Raw genomic sequence first — 16,862 nt, 5'->3', positions numbered from 1 at the left:
TTGGGCCTTATGAGGCTGGGGTCCTGTTTCAGGTAGCGACTCCTTAATGAGGCCCGGCGTGGAGAGGCTGTACAGCTGAGCTATCTATCACACAGCGATAAACAGGGCTCCTCTTGTTTCCCGTCTTTTTCTGCTACAGAATCCAGTCCCATCCATCCTCCTAAGTGACGAGCCATGGTCAACACCCCGTTTTTCCCGTCTACGGCTGGAGGATAATGATGCCGGTTCTCATTGTGCTTCTAGACCTTGGGACCCGAGGGACCAGCCTTTTTTTTTTTTTTTTTTTTTTTTTTTCCTGCCGGAGATAGGGAAAGGACGGGCCAGTGTTTCGAACAAACGCTTACCCTTCTTCCAGTTGAATAGACGCGGGGAAGGCTGTGGAGGAGGGAGAGGGGCAGCCTCGAAGGCCCGGCAACCAGGCCAAGAGGAGCATTCAATCAGAGACCTGACATTTGCCTATTGCCCTCTTATCAGAGTCGCTAAGTCACGGGGGCCTTTGTGCCGCGGAATTGGGAAGGAAGGAATGGCCCGGCCCAGCCAATCCCGTGTCCGGCCCTCTGCCCAGGCGCCTGCCATTAGCATTTCCCTGACATCTGACTGATATCTTCATTTCACTTCGGTAAACAGGCCACCTCAAGGCCAAGGTGACAGTGACCTCTGGCGCTGCAAGCAGCACGGGATTCTCCCCGGAGGCCCTGGTAGAGCACTTCCGCATGGGCCAGGGCTCTTATTTCCCACCCCGCCACCACTCCGGTGAGTGCTGACTAACTAACTAACTAACTAAATAAATAAATAACCGTCCTGCAGAACAGACCGCGGGCGTGCTGGGCAGAGAAAGAGAGGTGAGGAAGGGCAGCAGGGAGGGCTGGGCGAGGCAGAGGGGGAGGTCTGACTTAGAAGGTCGCCTTTGCTTCTCTGCCACTAAGAACAATGCAGCTGCCCAGGAAACACTACCAGAGGCAGCCCGGCTATTAATAGGCTGGAGCACGCGGGCGGCCAAGCTGCTGCATTTCTGATGTTTAAATCTCCAGTGTGAAGTTGCTTGCAGGCTCCGATTTTGCAAAGACAATTAAATATAGATTCTTTGGGGTGAGGGTTGGGAAGGGTGTGGGTGGAATGTAAGCCTGTGTCGCAATGCTATTTAATCCTGAGTATTTCAGTGGGTCTACTCACATGCTCGACAGACCTACTTGAGCACGTGAGGTGTGACAAGTGCAGGGTACAACCAGATGAAGCCCCCCCCCCCCACCTTGCCCCCAGGAAACCCAGGGGGTTGCAATCACTACTTCCTGCAGGGGCCAGGCAAACAACATACATAAATGATGCAGACGGTGTGAAACAATAGGGAACGGTGGGGTCTGTGTATAAAGCATAGCTGTGTCCTCTGTACAGGCATTGGGGGCTGCTCAGCCCCAATAATTATTACTGTGCAGGCGTAACAGCCCAGTTTTGCTATGCCTTATGATTTTTATTTATTTTACATGTTTATTTATTTTGGGGCGTCGCAAGCAGAGGAGGGGCAGAGGATCCAAAGCGGGCCCTTGGGCTCTTTGCTTCTGGCAGTGAGCCCGATGTGGGGCTTGAACTCACGAACCAGGAGATCATGACCTGAGCTGAAGTTGGACGCTCAACTGTCTGAGCCACCTAGGTGCCCGATGCCTTATGATTTTTAAAGGAAAGACATACATTTGGAATTTCGTGTGAGGTTTTTTTTTTTTCCTGGTTTTGAAAAAATATCGTGTGGGCCAAACAAACCACATCTGCAGGCCTGTTGGGCCCAGGCAAGATCTTATAATGACATATGATAAAAGTTGATATAGAAGGAATCCCAGAAGCTGATGAGAGCCTAGAGGTGGGCATTTAACCCATCCAGGGTCAGGGGTGGATAGGCCTTCGTAGTGAAGGAGAACTGTCTGAACAGTGATAATGATGGAATAAATCATGGCAAAAAGTTTGGGGGAACCATTCCAGGCAGAGGAGTAGGAATTTTGCTGGATACATTGCACCTGCCAGCTAAAGACTGTTCTCAGCCTTTGTTGCAACCAAGGGTGGCCATCTGACAAACGGTGTCTGTCTCATGACCTTAAAGCGTGGGGGGTTGGGTGGTAATCTGCCCTCCCCTCACCCTCCCTGCTTCCATATTGCTGACTGACCTGGCCATCAAGAACACAGATTGTGGAGCTGGTGATGAAACCTCTTTGGCTTTGGTTTCTGTAAAATTGAGATAATATTATCTACCCCATAGGGAGATAGGTTGAAGGATTACTGTCTACAAAGTATTTAGAACAGTGCCTGACATGTACGTTTGCCACCCAGGCGTTACTCCATCAATACGGTTCTGCTGACAATATGTTCTAGGGGGGGGCAGAGCAAGAAGAGAGTTGGGAGCCCAGACCCCAGCTCCAGCCTTGCACCTGCACTGATTCGCACAGACAAGTCGACTGCTCTCTCTCTTATGCCGCTGCATTCTGCACCTCTGACGCAGCAGCCCCGCTATCCTTCAAGTGCAATGAGTAATTCAGAGATCGGCTGGGGCTCTTCCGGCCTGTGAAGAAATTGCCTCAAATTGCCCCTCACTGCATAGCCTGGTAAAATCCGGAGGGACGCTGATACCCGGTGGCTTGTGGCTCCTGGAAGTTGTGAGCCCAGGTTTCTCTTGTGCCACCCTGTCCCACACCCCATCGTGCCCTTGAGTTCCCGCATCAGAGACAACAAGCAGGTACCCACGGGAAGTTTGAGGGGGCTGAGTGGGCTTCATTGAAAAAGGTGGCTGAGTGCCTGGGTAGAGCAGGTATGTGACCATCATGCAAACTCTGAGCCCCCTGCTAGACCCCCATATCTCCCTCTCCCCCACCTTAGGAGCCCGGTTTTTCCAGTTGCCTGTGAAGGCCGCTCAGTGCCCCTACCGTCCTCTGCTTTCAGGGTGCCTAAGGGACGAATGGCGCTGGCTACATCTGCATGGAGGCCTGGCCACCCCGCCCCCCCCCCACCCCATGACTGAGAGAGGCAGGGATACAAAGGCAGCCCTGCGGACACAGAAGTCCCAAACCTCGGGGACCAGCACAGCAGCCCAGGACATTTCCGCCCAACCTTCCCTTCCTCTCATTTTCACGCGGAGTTCAATTGCGTTACGGTCTGACTGCTCTCTGAGCCATGGCGTTTCCCTTAATAAAACCCCTGTACATCCGTTCCAGTCTTGACATCTGCTTCTCTGGTAGCAACACACTAAGTTTCTTGGAAGAAGAAAGAGATGTGATTAGTTCTTCCACACTTAGGGGATTTAGTCCATCCCGGGGCCTTTTGCATATCTAAAGAGAACAATGCCTCACTAAGAGTGGTATTTCAGACACCAGGAATACATTTTAGTATTGGTAGAGCCCTCTGGCTGCCCCTGTACAGAAGGGTCTGCTCTGTCTTTATACAGCTGGGCGAGTGAGAGTACTACGATGCCTAGGAGTTGGGAAAGGCCTACAGCTTTGACTACACCCATTTTAATCCCGAGGAGGAAATGGGAATGATCTCATATACCAGTTAGGATTCTTTGGGTAGCAGGTAACAGAAACCCCAACTCAAGAAGTCTTAAACATGAAGGAAGATCTATGATCCAGGTAGGGTATCTCCAGGGCTGGACAACTCTGTGTTATCACGCATCTGGTTTCCTACTGTTCCACCACTCTGGTATCCTAGCCTATCAGTTTTGCCCCAGGCCTCTTCCCTCATGGTGCCAAGGTGGCTGCCGCAGCCCAGTCGTCGCACTAGATGCAACAACTTTTTGTCAGAGACAAAAAGAGACTGGGTTTTTCTATGTGTCTCATTTTAAGAGTGAGCAAACTTTCCCCAGAGTCCTGTAGCAGGACTGTCTGTGGTCAGAACTGTGTTACATGCAATTTTGTATTCGTCATTGTCAGAGGGAGTGGGACTGCATGTTTGGCTTGGACAACTGGGATTTAGTGATGTCTGCCAGGGTAAAAGAAAAGAGAGTGGTAGGATACTTTTTGTTGACTCTGGGCTAGAAGATCTTGAGCCTTCTAGCTCTATATTCTCTGGCTCTTATTTTCTCCTTCCTCATAGTTTATGCTGAGATTTTTTTTTTAATTAAAAAATATTGGGGCGCCTGGGTGGCTCAGTCGGTTGAGCATCCGACTTCGGCTCAGGTCACGATCTCGCGGTCCGTGAGTTCGAGCCCCGCGTCGGGCTCTGGGCTGACGGCTCAGAGCCTGGAGCCTGCTTTTGATTCTGTGTCTCCCTCTCTCTCTGCCCCTCCCCCGTTCATGCTCTGTCTCTCTCTGTCTCAAAAATAACTAAATGTTAAAAAAAAAATTTTTTTTAAATATTTATTTATTTTTGACAGAGGAAGAGAGAGAGCATGCACCTGCGTGCACACGAGCAGGGGAGGGGCAGGGAGAGGAGGAGAGAGAAAATCCTAAGCAGGCTCCACACTGTGGAGCAGAGGCCGACCACAGAGCTTTATCTCGTGAGCCATGAGATCATGGCCTGAGCCAAAATCAAGAGTGAGACTCTTAACCAACTGAACCACCTAGGTGCCCTTACACTGAGATTTTTAAGAGGTAATCTATTGCAGTTAGAAAATTGGCCTCTGATGGACCTGGTAGCTACGTGAGCTCAGGCCTGTGTTTTTTCGAACACAGTATTGCCACTAGGATTCTTCCGTGGATACAGAACCAGAAAGAAAATCTTGGTCTGTATCCCTTTACCAGTGAATATGTCCTGCTTTGTGTTTTATAGATAAATATAAATACAGGTATGGATACAGATACAGAGGTATGGGTAGTGTGTGCATGCACGTGCGCGTGTGTGTGAATATGTGAGCATATACACATTCACATCCTCATATGTGTAGAAAGCATACCTAATGCATACCAATTCAGTCACTCAGCCATTCAGTACACTGAGGTATGTAGAGTAGGCAAATTCATAGAGACAGAAAGTAGAATGTGGTTTCCCGGGGCTGGGAGAAGGGGGAACAGGGAGGTATTGTTTAATGGCTACAGAGTTTCAGTTTTAGAAGATAAAAAGAGTTCTAGAGATGGACGGTGGTGATGGCTACACAACAGTATAAATGTGCGTAATGCACCAAATTGTACACTTAAGAATGGTGAAGATGGTAAATATTGTTAGGTGTATTTCACTACATGCAAAAAATTCAAGCATGTCTATTCCCTGTTCCTGCCTTACTGTGTGTATGCAGTAGGTAGTCAATGAATAAATGAGTCACTGATGAACTGTCTGACGATTCATTCTTCATATGTGCTGACTCAGGCTCAGCCTGGACTCGGAATCCAGCCCTCGCACACAAAATTCACTTGCATCGACTTTACTGACGATTTGTGTGTCGGGGGCACGGTCCCATCCCATAATAGTTCACAGCAAAACCTTGCAGATTTTGACCGCTGGGTAGTTTTCCCCCGTCTGCCCTGTCTCCCTTCTGTCATGCAAAGGAATATTGCTGTCAGAATCAGTAAATTCTTGGGGCTCCGTAAACACAGTGCCTCCAGGAAACCCGCTTTTGCTAGGTGGTAGTTTAGGGACCACACCTGTTATCAGAATATTCCCCATTCTCTGGGCGGGGGAGGTGGTAGTCTCCTCAGTACCTCTGTAGAGCACAACTCTAGGAGGCAGTCCTCATGGTATATTCTGGAGTTGTGCCCTGGGAAGTAGGCTCTGGAATTCTGTAACAGCAGCCCTGGGTATCTACACTTCTCACCTGCTGTTCCTCAAATATTTGTTCTTACAGCTTTCCCTGAATGCGATTCCGGTGGATTTCATCATTTTGTTCCAGCCATGGACATGTGTCTTTTTTTTGGGGGGGGGTGGTCATGGGTTTTTATATCGAATGGCATCTGATATCCTTGTAGCAAGAGATGAATGGCTGATAGCTAGATACTTGCTAAGTAGATGCACCGTGAAAAGCACTTAGTGACAGAGTAGGTCTAAATTCTCATGAAGAGTTAGATTTCACCATGGAGTTGGCAACATTAATCAGAGAGCATCCCGTCTCCAGCTGACTGGGCCCAGCAAGCCAAGGCACAGCTTCTCAACACCAACCAGGGTGGATTCAGTAATGCCACATTTGGTAAAAAAAATAATAATAATAATCCAAAAGTTGCAGTATTATTATCACTAAGTCAATCCTCAAAATGCTAGCAGAGGTTCGAGTCAGGCAAGACTCAGTCTACCTTTAATGGAGCCATACCGTGTCCAACCTGACCCAAGTCTAAGCTTGAGGGCACCAGACATCCCTCCAGTCCACTTTATGACAAGATAAAACTGTATTTAAAACCACAGTATATCAGTGGTTTTCAAAGCATTTTCTGTTTCAAAAGCCCGAAGCATTTAGCCCCATGTTTCACAGCCCAGGGAAGATGTCTCAGACCTGGCCGTGTCCCTGCCCCCGGGGTGTCTTACCTCCATCTGCTTACCTTTCCATAGCAGCACTTCTTGATCTAAAACTAAAGATTGCTTAAAGCCCGTCTTCCTCCCTTTTGTAGGGAAAAACCCCTAGCTTCTTTTACCCCAATCGATTCTGCCAACCTTATGCGAGGACTAGATGGGATTGGGTTGGAAGTAAAAGCTTTGCTACTCAATGTGTGGGAGTAAAAGCTTTTGCTACTCAAAAGCTTGCTACTACTTTGCTGTTAGGAATGCAGGCTCCCAGGGCCCCAGAGCTACTGAATCAGGCTCTGTTTTGACCAGCTCTCCAGGTGGTTTGTTCACACATCAGTCTTTTTTTTTTTTTAATTGAGATATAATTGACATATAACGTTGTGTAAGTTTAAAGGGTACTACATGTTGATCTGATACATTTATTGTATTTATTACAGTGTGATTACCACCATAGTAGTTAGCTAACCACCTTCATCGGGTCATATAATTATCATTTCTTTCTTGTAGAGAGAATGCTTAAGTTCTAGTTTCTTAGTGACTTTATATAATATAGTATTATTGCCTCTAATCACAATATGGTACATCGGATCCCCAGAACTTACTCATCTTCTTTTTTTTTTAATATCAAATTTATTGTCAAATTGGTTTCCACACAACAAACTTACTGCAAGTTTGTATGCTTTGACCAGCTTCTCTCCAGTCTACCCTTCCCCAGCCCCTGAGAGCCACCATTCTACTCTGTTTCTATGAGTTCAATTTTTCTAGATTCCACGTATAAGTATTTGTCTTTCTCCCTCTAACTTATCTCACTTAGCATTAGTAATACCCTCAAGGTCTATCCAGGTTGCAAATGGCAGGATTTCCTTCTTTCTCACGGCTGAGTAGTATTCCAGTGTGTGTGTGTGTGTGTGTGTGTGTGTGTGTGTGTGTGTGTGCATGAGACACATGTCACATCCTTATCCATCCATCTGTTAACGGACATTCAGGCTGCTTCCCTATCTTGGCCATTATGTAAAATGCTGCAAAGACCCTGGGAGTGCAGATTATCTTTTCAAGATCCTGTTTCTACTTCCTTTGGATAAATACCCAGAAATCAGATTGCCAAAAATCAACAAGTGGGACTGCGTGAAACGAAAAAGCTTCTGCACCGCGAAAGAAGCGAGCAACAAAATGAAAAGGCAGAATGGGAGAAAATATCTGCAAACCATCTATCGGATAAGGGGTTAATATCCAAAATACATAAAGAACTCACAGTTCTATAACAAAAAACGTTGATGAAAAACAGGATTACAAACAGAACTATGCACATGAGTCTTCTAGAAGCCCCTGCTGTAAGTCACTGGCACAGATCCAGGCACTCTGCAAGTGCTCAGTGAAATGTTAGTTAATGATTGCAGGGGTTTGAACCTATTATTTTTATGAAGAAAGAATCTCAAATTCTCCTGTGTTGTAAATAGTCTTAAGGCCTTTTAAAGTCACTGTCTTATCTAAATCGAAAATAGAAAGGAAACAAGAAATGAGCAAATGAGAGAGACTTAAATTCTTTGAAGCAAAAAAAGGGGGGGGGGATGAAAGAAAAGAAAAATATATTGAGTGTTTTCTAGGCCATCTGTGTGAAGAAATAACAAAACCAGCCTTGAAACACCAACAGGAGAGAACACTGGAGTGCTTTACTTGATGGACTTATTGGAAATGCCTCTTCCTGGTTCAGGGAAAAAATAATTCAAATATATTTGTCATTTTTTTCCCCCTAAGCATACTTACAACTCCTGGTAAAGCCCACAACGGGTTTTCTGCTCTTTTTGATTCTAGTTACCCTGTGTGGTTAAGAATTTCCAGTTTACCCAGCAGGGTACATAACCTCCCCTTTCCTGGGAAAGAATTTCTGTGCTCTGGCTGGCAGCGACCCTGGCTTCTTAGCAGCTGCCCAGCTCACCCAGCCCGCCCTGCCTTCTCTCCGACAGGGTCCCTCCTGGTGGGTGTCAGGAACAGTGACTTAGTGTTCCGCACAGGGGAGAGAGAAGAAGAGGGGGCTGTCTCCCAGAACGGTGAGGCTCTTCTTTTACGAGAAGAATTTTCTCCCTGTTTCCTGGGAAATAGCTGATAAAGGACAGTTTGTCTGCTGCTATTTATGTATACCTAGGCCGAACAAATCCCCAAACCCTTCTCTCCCCAGCCCCCTCCGGAGCTGGCACTTTGAAAACATGGGACAATAATGAAAGCCAAGAGCAGGCATCCCAGAATCTCCCCTTCCTTCTCTTGCCTGCTGCTGAAAAGCTATGCCAGCTGCAGCCACCGTCCAGGGGTTGGCTTCTAGAAATTCTGCCTTTTGGCAAGGGGAGGGGGATGTTGGCACCAGGGGATTTTTGAGAAAGGGGGGTAGAGTAATCAGAGGGCACATCCCTGCAGCCTGTGGCACCACCCAGCTGCCTGCCCCCTCCCTGGGTGCAGATCTTTGCCCAGCAGCTTTGCTATCAGCAAGCATTGCTGGCGTAGGGGGTGGGCTCAGTGACTTTCTGATAATCCTCTCCCCAGTTTATCTGAATGAGTCCAACGTCTGAATGGCTGCAGCAAAACAAACCAGAAAACTCCAGGGTGTCCCATAGAGTGTACCTGCAACTTCCTGTTTACAAGCTCGGTGCGAGAAGCCCCTGGGACCCGTTCTGCGTGTGTCAGTTTTCTTTCTGCTTCCTCTGAGATCCCTGACGTGCTAGGGCAAAGGCCTTCCCTTCTGCCGACAGGAAAAATAATACGCTGGGAACGGGAGCTTGAATGCGAAGGCTGTTCAAAAAACAAAACAAAACAAAACAAAAACTTGCAAGTTGGGGTCTGGGCCGATGAGGTTGACTTGGCCTCAATCTTTTGGTCCCCCTGGGAGCATCCCTCAGCCCACATGGGCTCCCAGCCTGAGACCCCATGAGCTAACCCACTCTGGGACTTAAGGGGGTCAGCCTTGGGGAGTGGGGAAGACAGCTGCAAAAGCATAGATGTCTAAGCCCTGCCACTCCCCACCTCACCTCCTGTGTATCCCTTGCCTGCCGTATTTTCCTTTCCTGGACTGAAATGAAATAGACATTCTGGGAGGTGGTGACTCGGCAAGTGGTGCTCCCAAGAGCACCTGAATGACCTGGGAGATGTATTTCCAGGTAGCCAGGCAGCAGGGCCTCGCTTGCCTATTGTGGGGGTGCTGCTGAGGCTGCTGTGGAAAGAGTGCAGGGACCGTCTTCCTCTGGGAGCCTGTTAGAATGCAGAGTCTCAGGCACCGCCTGGACCCTGTCATCTGAATCTGCATGTTAACCGACCCCTTCCCCTCACCATCCCAGGGGATTCCTGCACATGTTCAAACTGGAGAAGCACTGCCCGAGGGGACCCAGCCCTGTGGCCCGGTTATGAGGCAGCGTGTGCGGACTGTGGACAACCCATGCTTTTAAAAATCTCATGGGCACTTGGACTCTTGGAACTGATCTGGTTTCTCTCTTGGCTAAGAAAAGCAGGTTTCAGGGGCGCCTGGGTGGCTTAGTCGGTTGAGCATCCGGCTTCGGCTCAGGTCATGATCTCGCGGTTCGTGAGTTCGAGCCCCGCGTCAAACTCTGTGCTGACCGCTCGGAGCCTGGAGCCTGTTTCGGATTCTGCGTCTCCCTCTCTCTCTGCTCCTCCCCGGCTTGTGCTCTCTCTTTCTCTCTCTCAAAAAAAAATAAACATTAAACAAAAAAAAAAAAAAAAGAAAGAAAGAAAGGAAGGAAAAGCAGGTTTCATTCAACTGAAGTGTTTGGCTTATTTGGCCTTGCGGGTAAGGCATGTCATGCATCAGAGACCCAATAAGCACACAGGTGAAAGGAGTGTTTCTTAGATGAATATGACACGTCCTGAGACCAGAAAATTCAAATGCCAGAGGGGCCAGGCAGGTGACAAAGATGCATCAAGTGGGCTGGGTGGGCCTGTGGGGACTGGACAGCCCGGGTCCTGCCTGAAGGGGCACCTGCTACCCAACCCCGGCCCATCTTTGTCATGCGGGGACCCAGTCCAGTGTGGCCAGATCATATTTGTTCAGAGAAACCTGAATTTGAATTTTTTTTTTTGAGACCACCTGATACTGAAATATTAGCAATTAATTAAAACATTTTCTTAAAGACAGGAAACATGGGGTAAACCTAACCAGGCATGTCATGGAGCATCTTGGGGTCCTGGGTCTGTAACCTTAGATCGGGCCCCTCCATCCTGGATGAGCTCACAGGCTGGTGGGGGAGATGGAAAATTGCAGTATAATACTGTTACTGGAGCCCAGAAAAGGATACTCAGGTCAACCCTAGGCCTCCTTCAACTTGTCCATTTATTATTCAGAAGTGTTCGTTGATCCGCTGCTATGAGCCAGGCTTTATGCTGAGCCTAGGGATGGAACAGCGAACAAGACAGACGCAGTCCCTTGCCCTCAAAGAGTATGCGGGCTGGAAAGTAGAACAGAGGGGCTGGAAGAGGGGGGTGGTGTTCCAGGCAGGGAGCGCTGCTTATGCAGTGGCCCCGAGGTGCAAACAGCACGTTGTAGGTGGGGAGCTACAGCCAGATCAGTGCTAGGGCAACTTGGCTACATGACTCAGGAAGGGGAATGAGGTGAGGCCAAAAAAGAAGTGGCCAGATGACAGAGGCCTGTACTGATCATACAATTAAGGAGCGTGAACTTGGACCCGTGAGTCCTGAAGGATCACAAGTAGGGAAATGATGTGGCTGGAATTCAGTTTTCCCAAATTCACGTTAGCTGCTGAGAGGTGGGTGGGTTTAATGAGCAGGAAGCTGGGGGAAATGCCAGAACTCCAAAAGAGCAGTCATGGGTACTTGGGCTGTGGTCCAGGAACAAGGTGATAAAGGCCTGAACTGGGGCATCGTGCAGGGATGGAGGGGGGGGGGTGTAGACTTGAGGACCCTGCAGTTGACATCAGCAGGGCGATGCCAACTTGATGAGGACCATGGGAAGAAGGAGCCAGTGTTTCCGGCCTGCATGCTTGCTGGATGCAGATTGTCACTGTTTTGGGCGACTCAGAATCCGCCTCGGCTGAAATCCCAGTTCAGTTCTACCCCTTATGCTGTGAGTGACCTGGGCCAAGTACTTCAGCCCTCTGAACCTCAGGTTCCCCATCTGAGGAAGGGGGACCAGAGTACTTGGCTTCGTTGCCGTGGGGATGAAAGGAGAGAGATTGTGGAAAGCAGTCAGTGCATTGCCTGGCACACAGTAGGTGATCAGGGATGGCGTTCTGTCGTTCTCCAGGCTGCCGTCACCAGCCCCTCAGGCTGGCGGGCACTGTGAAACCTGTTATCCCTCCAGCAATAGGTTGTAGTTCAAAACACTCTCAGACGGTTGACAAGGGGCTAACTGGCAGCCCATCCCAAATGATATGCCCACGTCCTAATCCCTGGAACCTGTGAATGTGACCTCATTTGGAAAAAGGGTCCAAATGTAATGAACTAAAGGATTTTGAGACGAGGGGATCATCCTGGGTTATTTTTGTGGGCCCTCAATTCAATGACAGGTGTCCCTACAAGAGACCCACAGAGAAGACAGGAGAGGAGACAGTAACTATAGGTAGAGATTGGAGTGGTGCCGACATAAGCCAAGAGATGCCACAACCACCAGAGGCTTGAAGTGTTCTCTTCTAGAACCTTCTGAGAGAGCGTGGCCCTGCTAACACCTTGATTTCAAAACGAAGAGAATGATAGTTGTTGTTTTCGGCACCACCACGCCCGCCCCAGGTTTGTGGTTATTCGTTACGGTAGCCACAGGAAACGCAAACAGTGCCCTTGCACAGCCTCTGAAACCATGTGATATAGGTGCATTGGCAGACGACAGCACTGGCCACCCCCATCTTATCAAGTGGAGGACTAAGGCTCACAGCCAGTAAGCTCTATGAGTGGTGAACCTCGAATCCAGTTCTCCTGAGTTCTCCTCCACCCGCTGGCCTTTCTGGAACATTCCCCCATCTTCCTTCCTTCCTTCCTTCCTTCCTTCCTTCCTTCCCTCCTTCCTTCCTTCCTTCCTTCCTCCCTTCTTTCCTTCCTTCCCTCCTTCCTTCCTTCCTTCCTTCCTCTGTGGATTTTGAGCTGTAGTTCACTCTGTAACCAGGGCAGATTGGTAGAGTCCAAAATCAGCTGCTTCCAAGACCGGGCAAACAGCTGGTGGGGTCAAGGGCCCTTCTGAGAATGTGGAAAGCAACAGCTAGCCGTCAAAGGTGTCTGTCGTGCGTGACTTCATTTGCACGGAGCCCCACGGAGGGGCTCATGTGTTTCTTACCCTCCTAGAAACACAGCACTGAAGAACCAAGCCATGTAAAGCATTCATGTCTGGTGAGAGGTGCTACTTTGGATAACTTAACAATATTTGTAATGCAGATACACCTGGAAGTCTTCGTTTTTCCTAAAACAAGGTGGGGTTTAACAAACACCAACAAGCAAATAAAAAGAAAGCAGTGCATAAGTAAATGTTCTGGTCCTGAATGTCTGTAGTTGAATTTGCCTTTACCTAATGTTGTACTGTGACTGTGAATTTATCGGAAGGAAGGACATCTATGATAACAGCTGTCATTTATGGAGGACTTAATAAGTGCTGGGCCTCTGTGCTTTTACCTGCCTTCTCAGAGAGTCTCTGTATCCTTATCATCCTCGTGAGGATATAGTATTACTGCTTGCTTTTTGCAAATGAAAACACCAAGACCCAGTGAGTTGTGTACCTCACGCAGGGCTGCACTTACAAGTAACAGAGCCGGGACTTCAGCCCAGGCTGGACTGACCCGGGAGATTGTGCTTTTGATGGAAGCCCCTGGTTCTCAACCCTGGCTCCACACTAGAAGCACCTGGAGAGCTTTAAATAAGCCTCCCGCCAGGTTGCCATGCCCCAGTGAGTCTGAAGCAGTTGGTCTGGGAAATGGCCCTGCACTGGATTTTTCAGACCTCCTCAGGACATCCGAATGTGCAGCCAGTGGGGGGATCCCCGGCCGGAACCCCTTTCACACGTTGTTGTACTGCCTCCTGCTTCAGAAGGCCAAGGAGCCCTACTTCAAGGGCCAACATTCCCTTCCTGATCGCGCCACATTGTCCCCCCAGCACGGCAGCCTAAAGGGAAATACACTGCCGTCTACACAACACAGCTGTTGGGACCCGTGGAGCGTGGACTGTGAACCAGAAGCAGGCATTGCTAATCAGGATCCCTGCGCGATGTAACGTCGTCTTCTCGACACCGTCCTCCTTTCACAGAGAAGGAAACTGAAGCACAGAGGGGTGGGTCATTGGCGCAGGTCGCGGAGTTGAGGGGCATCGGCACCAGGGATCAGACTCAGGTTCCCATTTTCCTGGTCAGCACTGTCATCCGCGGTGCTGTGCACTCACACACACCTCTGCCTGCACAGTCTCTGTGTCTGTTCATTAAGATCGTGAGTGGATCTCAGAAGGGGTTAGGGATGTGGTGGGGAGGGGGTTGGGGGTCTCCCTCCTGGCCTCCAGGGCAGGGCTGAGAAGGAGCAGGAGGTGACCAGGGCCACCACCACCCTGAGGCCTGGCCTGTCTCACCTCTGCTCTCCCTCTGGGCCCTTCAGGTTTGGCCGCCCCAGGTGTGGTCGAGAAGGGCCTGAAGAACAGAGCACCCCCAAATCCTGTGGCTTCGCTTGATGTTCTTTCTGTCTGCAGACCCTTTCGTTCAACGTGAAGGCTATTTGTAACAGGTCAGCGATAATTAAAAATGCGAAAAAGAGGGGCGCCTGGGTGGCTCAGTCGGTTAAGCATCTGACTCTTGATTTCAGCTCAGGTCAATGATCTCATGGTTCGTGAGTTCAAGCCCCGCATTGGGCTCTGCACTGACAGCACAGAGCATGCTTGGGATATCCTCTCTCTCTCAGAGTAAATAAACATTTAAAAAAGGCAAAAAATAAGAACACTACCTTTTGTTGAGAGTTTGACACGTGTATGCAGCAAGAACCAGCGAGTGGTAAGAATCAGCCCTCTCCTTCAGTTCTGCCAGCATACCAGGGAGAATGGTAAAGTTCACCCCATTTTACCGATGAGGAAAGCAAAGGTTCATCACTCACGTCACTTGCTTAAGATCGTCAGCCGTCTGGGAAATGGCCCGGTCGGTATTTTTACCTGCACGGTTCAATGCCATGCCCACCCTGCTGCATAAGAGAGATTGCTCTTTCCTGCCCATCCTCCTGGGTACGCTGCCCAGGCCTGGACGATAGTGGACGTAGACTGTGCTTCAGGTAGACCATGCACCTGCAGAGGCACGCTTGCCGGGCTCACACCCTGAACCGCTGCTTACCTTGCAAAGCTGGAAACAACCTCTGCAGGAATCCGGAGATAACTTGCTCGATGGACGGGGCAACTGAGGCCTGTGAGGCAAAGTGCCTTGCCCACGGTGACCTGTCAGGTGGCTCTAGGCCGGGACAAGAACCCCGGTCCCTCGAGTTTACATGTGGCTTTCTGTCTATCCCCCACAGGTCTACTAGGTTCATTCGTTCATTCATTCTTCCCTTCGGCGATTCCCTCGTTCATTTGTTCACTTGCGTGGAGCAGCGTTTCGCCGCCTTTGCAAATTCCCTTGCCGATATTATTTCCTTTGATTCTCAAAACAACCTTGGGAGGGCAGTGATCTTATGACCCTTACTACAGAGGAGGAAACTGAGGTTGAGAGAGAGGACGTGAGCTGTCTGGGACTCCGGCACGCAAGTGGCAGAGCTAGAATTTGAAGCCAGGTCTTCTGAGAAAGGGAGCTGGCTGGGGAGTCAGGAGAGAGGCGGCCCAGGGCGGCAGCATGGGTAGATCAGGGGTCGCGTTGGCCTGCTGGGGGCTTTGCCTCTGTTCTGAGGGTTAGGGGTGAAGTCACTGGACTGGAGTTGGAAGTAGGGGTGAGGCTGGGCTGGTGGGCCGAAGGAAGCCACGGAAACAGGTGTCGCTAAGGTGGGGCCATGGGAAGGATCACAGCAGGTGTCTGGCCAAGAGTCTGAGGAGAAAAGTCTGGGCACTGCCATCTCCTGAGGGAGGGTGGTTCCTGCCCACCGAGCCACACCAGAGGCCACAAGGCCGGGCAGTGTCATCCCGGTCTGCGTCACTGGGTGGGAGTAACTCAGGACAGGCGCGGTGGCCTGTGGCTCATGCCTTGTCATGTCTCCCTGTCCTAAAGAGCTGATAAATTCAGGGCAGCGGAGAGTTTTATAGTTAGAAAGGGCTTTTGAGATTCTTGGGGCCAACATCTCCCCTGGGGCCGGGCTAGTAGCTGGGATGAGGACCTGTGGTCTGCGAGAACAGAGCAAACGGGGAAGCGGTCTACACTGAATTAACCAGCGAGCATTTGTCCCCTTTCAACTTTCGTTCCTTCCTTGTGATTACATGGAGGAGTCTCACCTGGGTGCTGGGATGTCTTTGTCACCTCTCGGAACACTTGCTCGTCTCCACCTCCACCCCCTCACTCCCAGACCCAGACCCCCCGTCCTCAGGAACCGACAGCATCTGACGAGAGAGACGTAGAACCTTGTTTGGTGTCCATTTTATTTGCACAGCTGTCTTCTCTCAGTGGCAAATGGGACTGGCTTTCCAGTTATGGCAGTGCTAGGAAGTTTTTGTTTAAATTAGTGAATTAGGTTTTGAAAAGAGATAGGTATAAAGTCAGTAATTGCATCGGCTTTTTGACAATCTGTGAGGTAGAAAAGGAGGCGACTGCGGTGGGGGGTGCTGAGCTGGCACCCCACTCCTCTGCAGATAGAGCGGCAGCCTGGGAAGGGCCTTGGCTCAGGCGTGTGCAGGGAGGCACCTTCCTTGCCTCTTTTCTCTCCTGCTGCCCTAGAGGTGCCTCCATTTCCTGCCTGGGAGCCAAGATTCGGTGGATGCGGTTCTCCAGGAGAGTGTCCCTTTATCCCAGCTTCCTTGGATGTGGCTGTACCTTCTGATCTCGTCTCAGATTGGAGAAGCCCAGACCTTGGGCAGATTGCCCACTTCTGCCTCTCAGGGGACTCGGGAAGCCCAGCCAGGCACCTGTTTCTGACTTCCGGTCTCTGCTTCCGCTGTTGCTCTCCTACGTGATCCCACCTCCCTCTCCCCAAACTGGCTGTGGGATCACCTCCTCTTGGATGATTTCCCAGGTCCCCAAAGCTGGGGCGCTCTGCTGTGGGCACTCTGTACCTCCCGGCTGCTCGCCTCTTCTCTCACAACTCATCACGGGATATTGTTGTTCTTACCCATTTGCACCCCCGTTGCGTTATATATTCCTTGAAGGCAGGGACAGCATCATCCTTCACTTGGCATTCCCAGAGCCTGGGGCCTGGCACATTGAAGGCCCACGGTGAAGTTTGTTGCACAATATAATAACAATAATAATAATAATAATAACTGCCGTTTATTGAACACTATGTCAGACATCATGTGATGAACTTTACAATATTTCATTTAATCTTCATAACAACCTCAAGAGATTAGAACATTCACCA

The 16,862-nt window shown here is 49.8% G+C and overlaps 1 protein-coding gene across 12 annotated transcripts in view; it reads left to right on the top strand.

Annotated features, from left to right (window-relative positions):
• Positions 1 to 16,862, top strand: part of LOC102899270 — a 123,782-nt gene that overhangs the window by 46,887 nt on the left and 60,033 nt on the right. For 6 of the 12 annotated variants that reach the window (XR_006584063.1, XR_006584062.1, XR_006584061.1 and 3 more), the window contains one exon: positions 140 to 3,189. Coding sequence is in view for 1 of the 12 variants with exons in the window: in XM_045035330.1 (XP_044891265.1) it covers positions 140 to 224; positions 628 to 753 (211 nt within the window). In the remaining 11 variants the exon portion in view is untranslated. Of the gene's footprint in view, positions 1 to 139; positions 3,190 to 16,862 lie in introns of those variants that run through there. The other 6 variants (XM_045035330.1, XR_006584053.1, XR_006584052.1 and 3 more) reach the window with 6 other exon arrangements.

Source organism: Felis catus, chromosome A1 (assembly GCF_018350175.1).
Source record: "Felis catus isolate Fca126 chromosome A1, F.catus_Fca126_mat1.0, whole genome shotgun sequence".
In the NCBI taxonomy this organism is placed as follows: Eukaryota; Metazoa; Chordata; class Mammalia; order Carnivora; family Felidae; genus Felis; species Felis catus.
The sequence above is the reverse complement of the archived record's forward strand: the minus strand, read 5'-3'. Positions and strand labels throughout refer to the sequence as shown.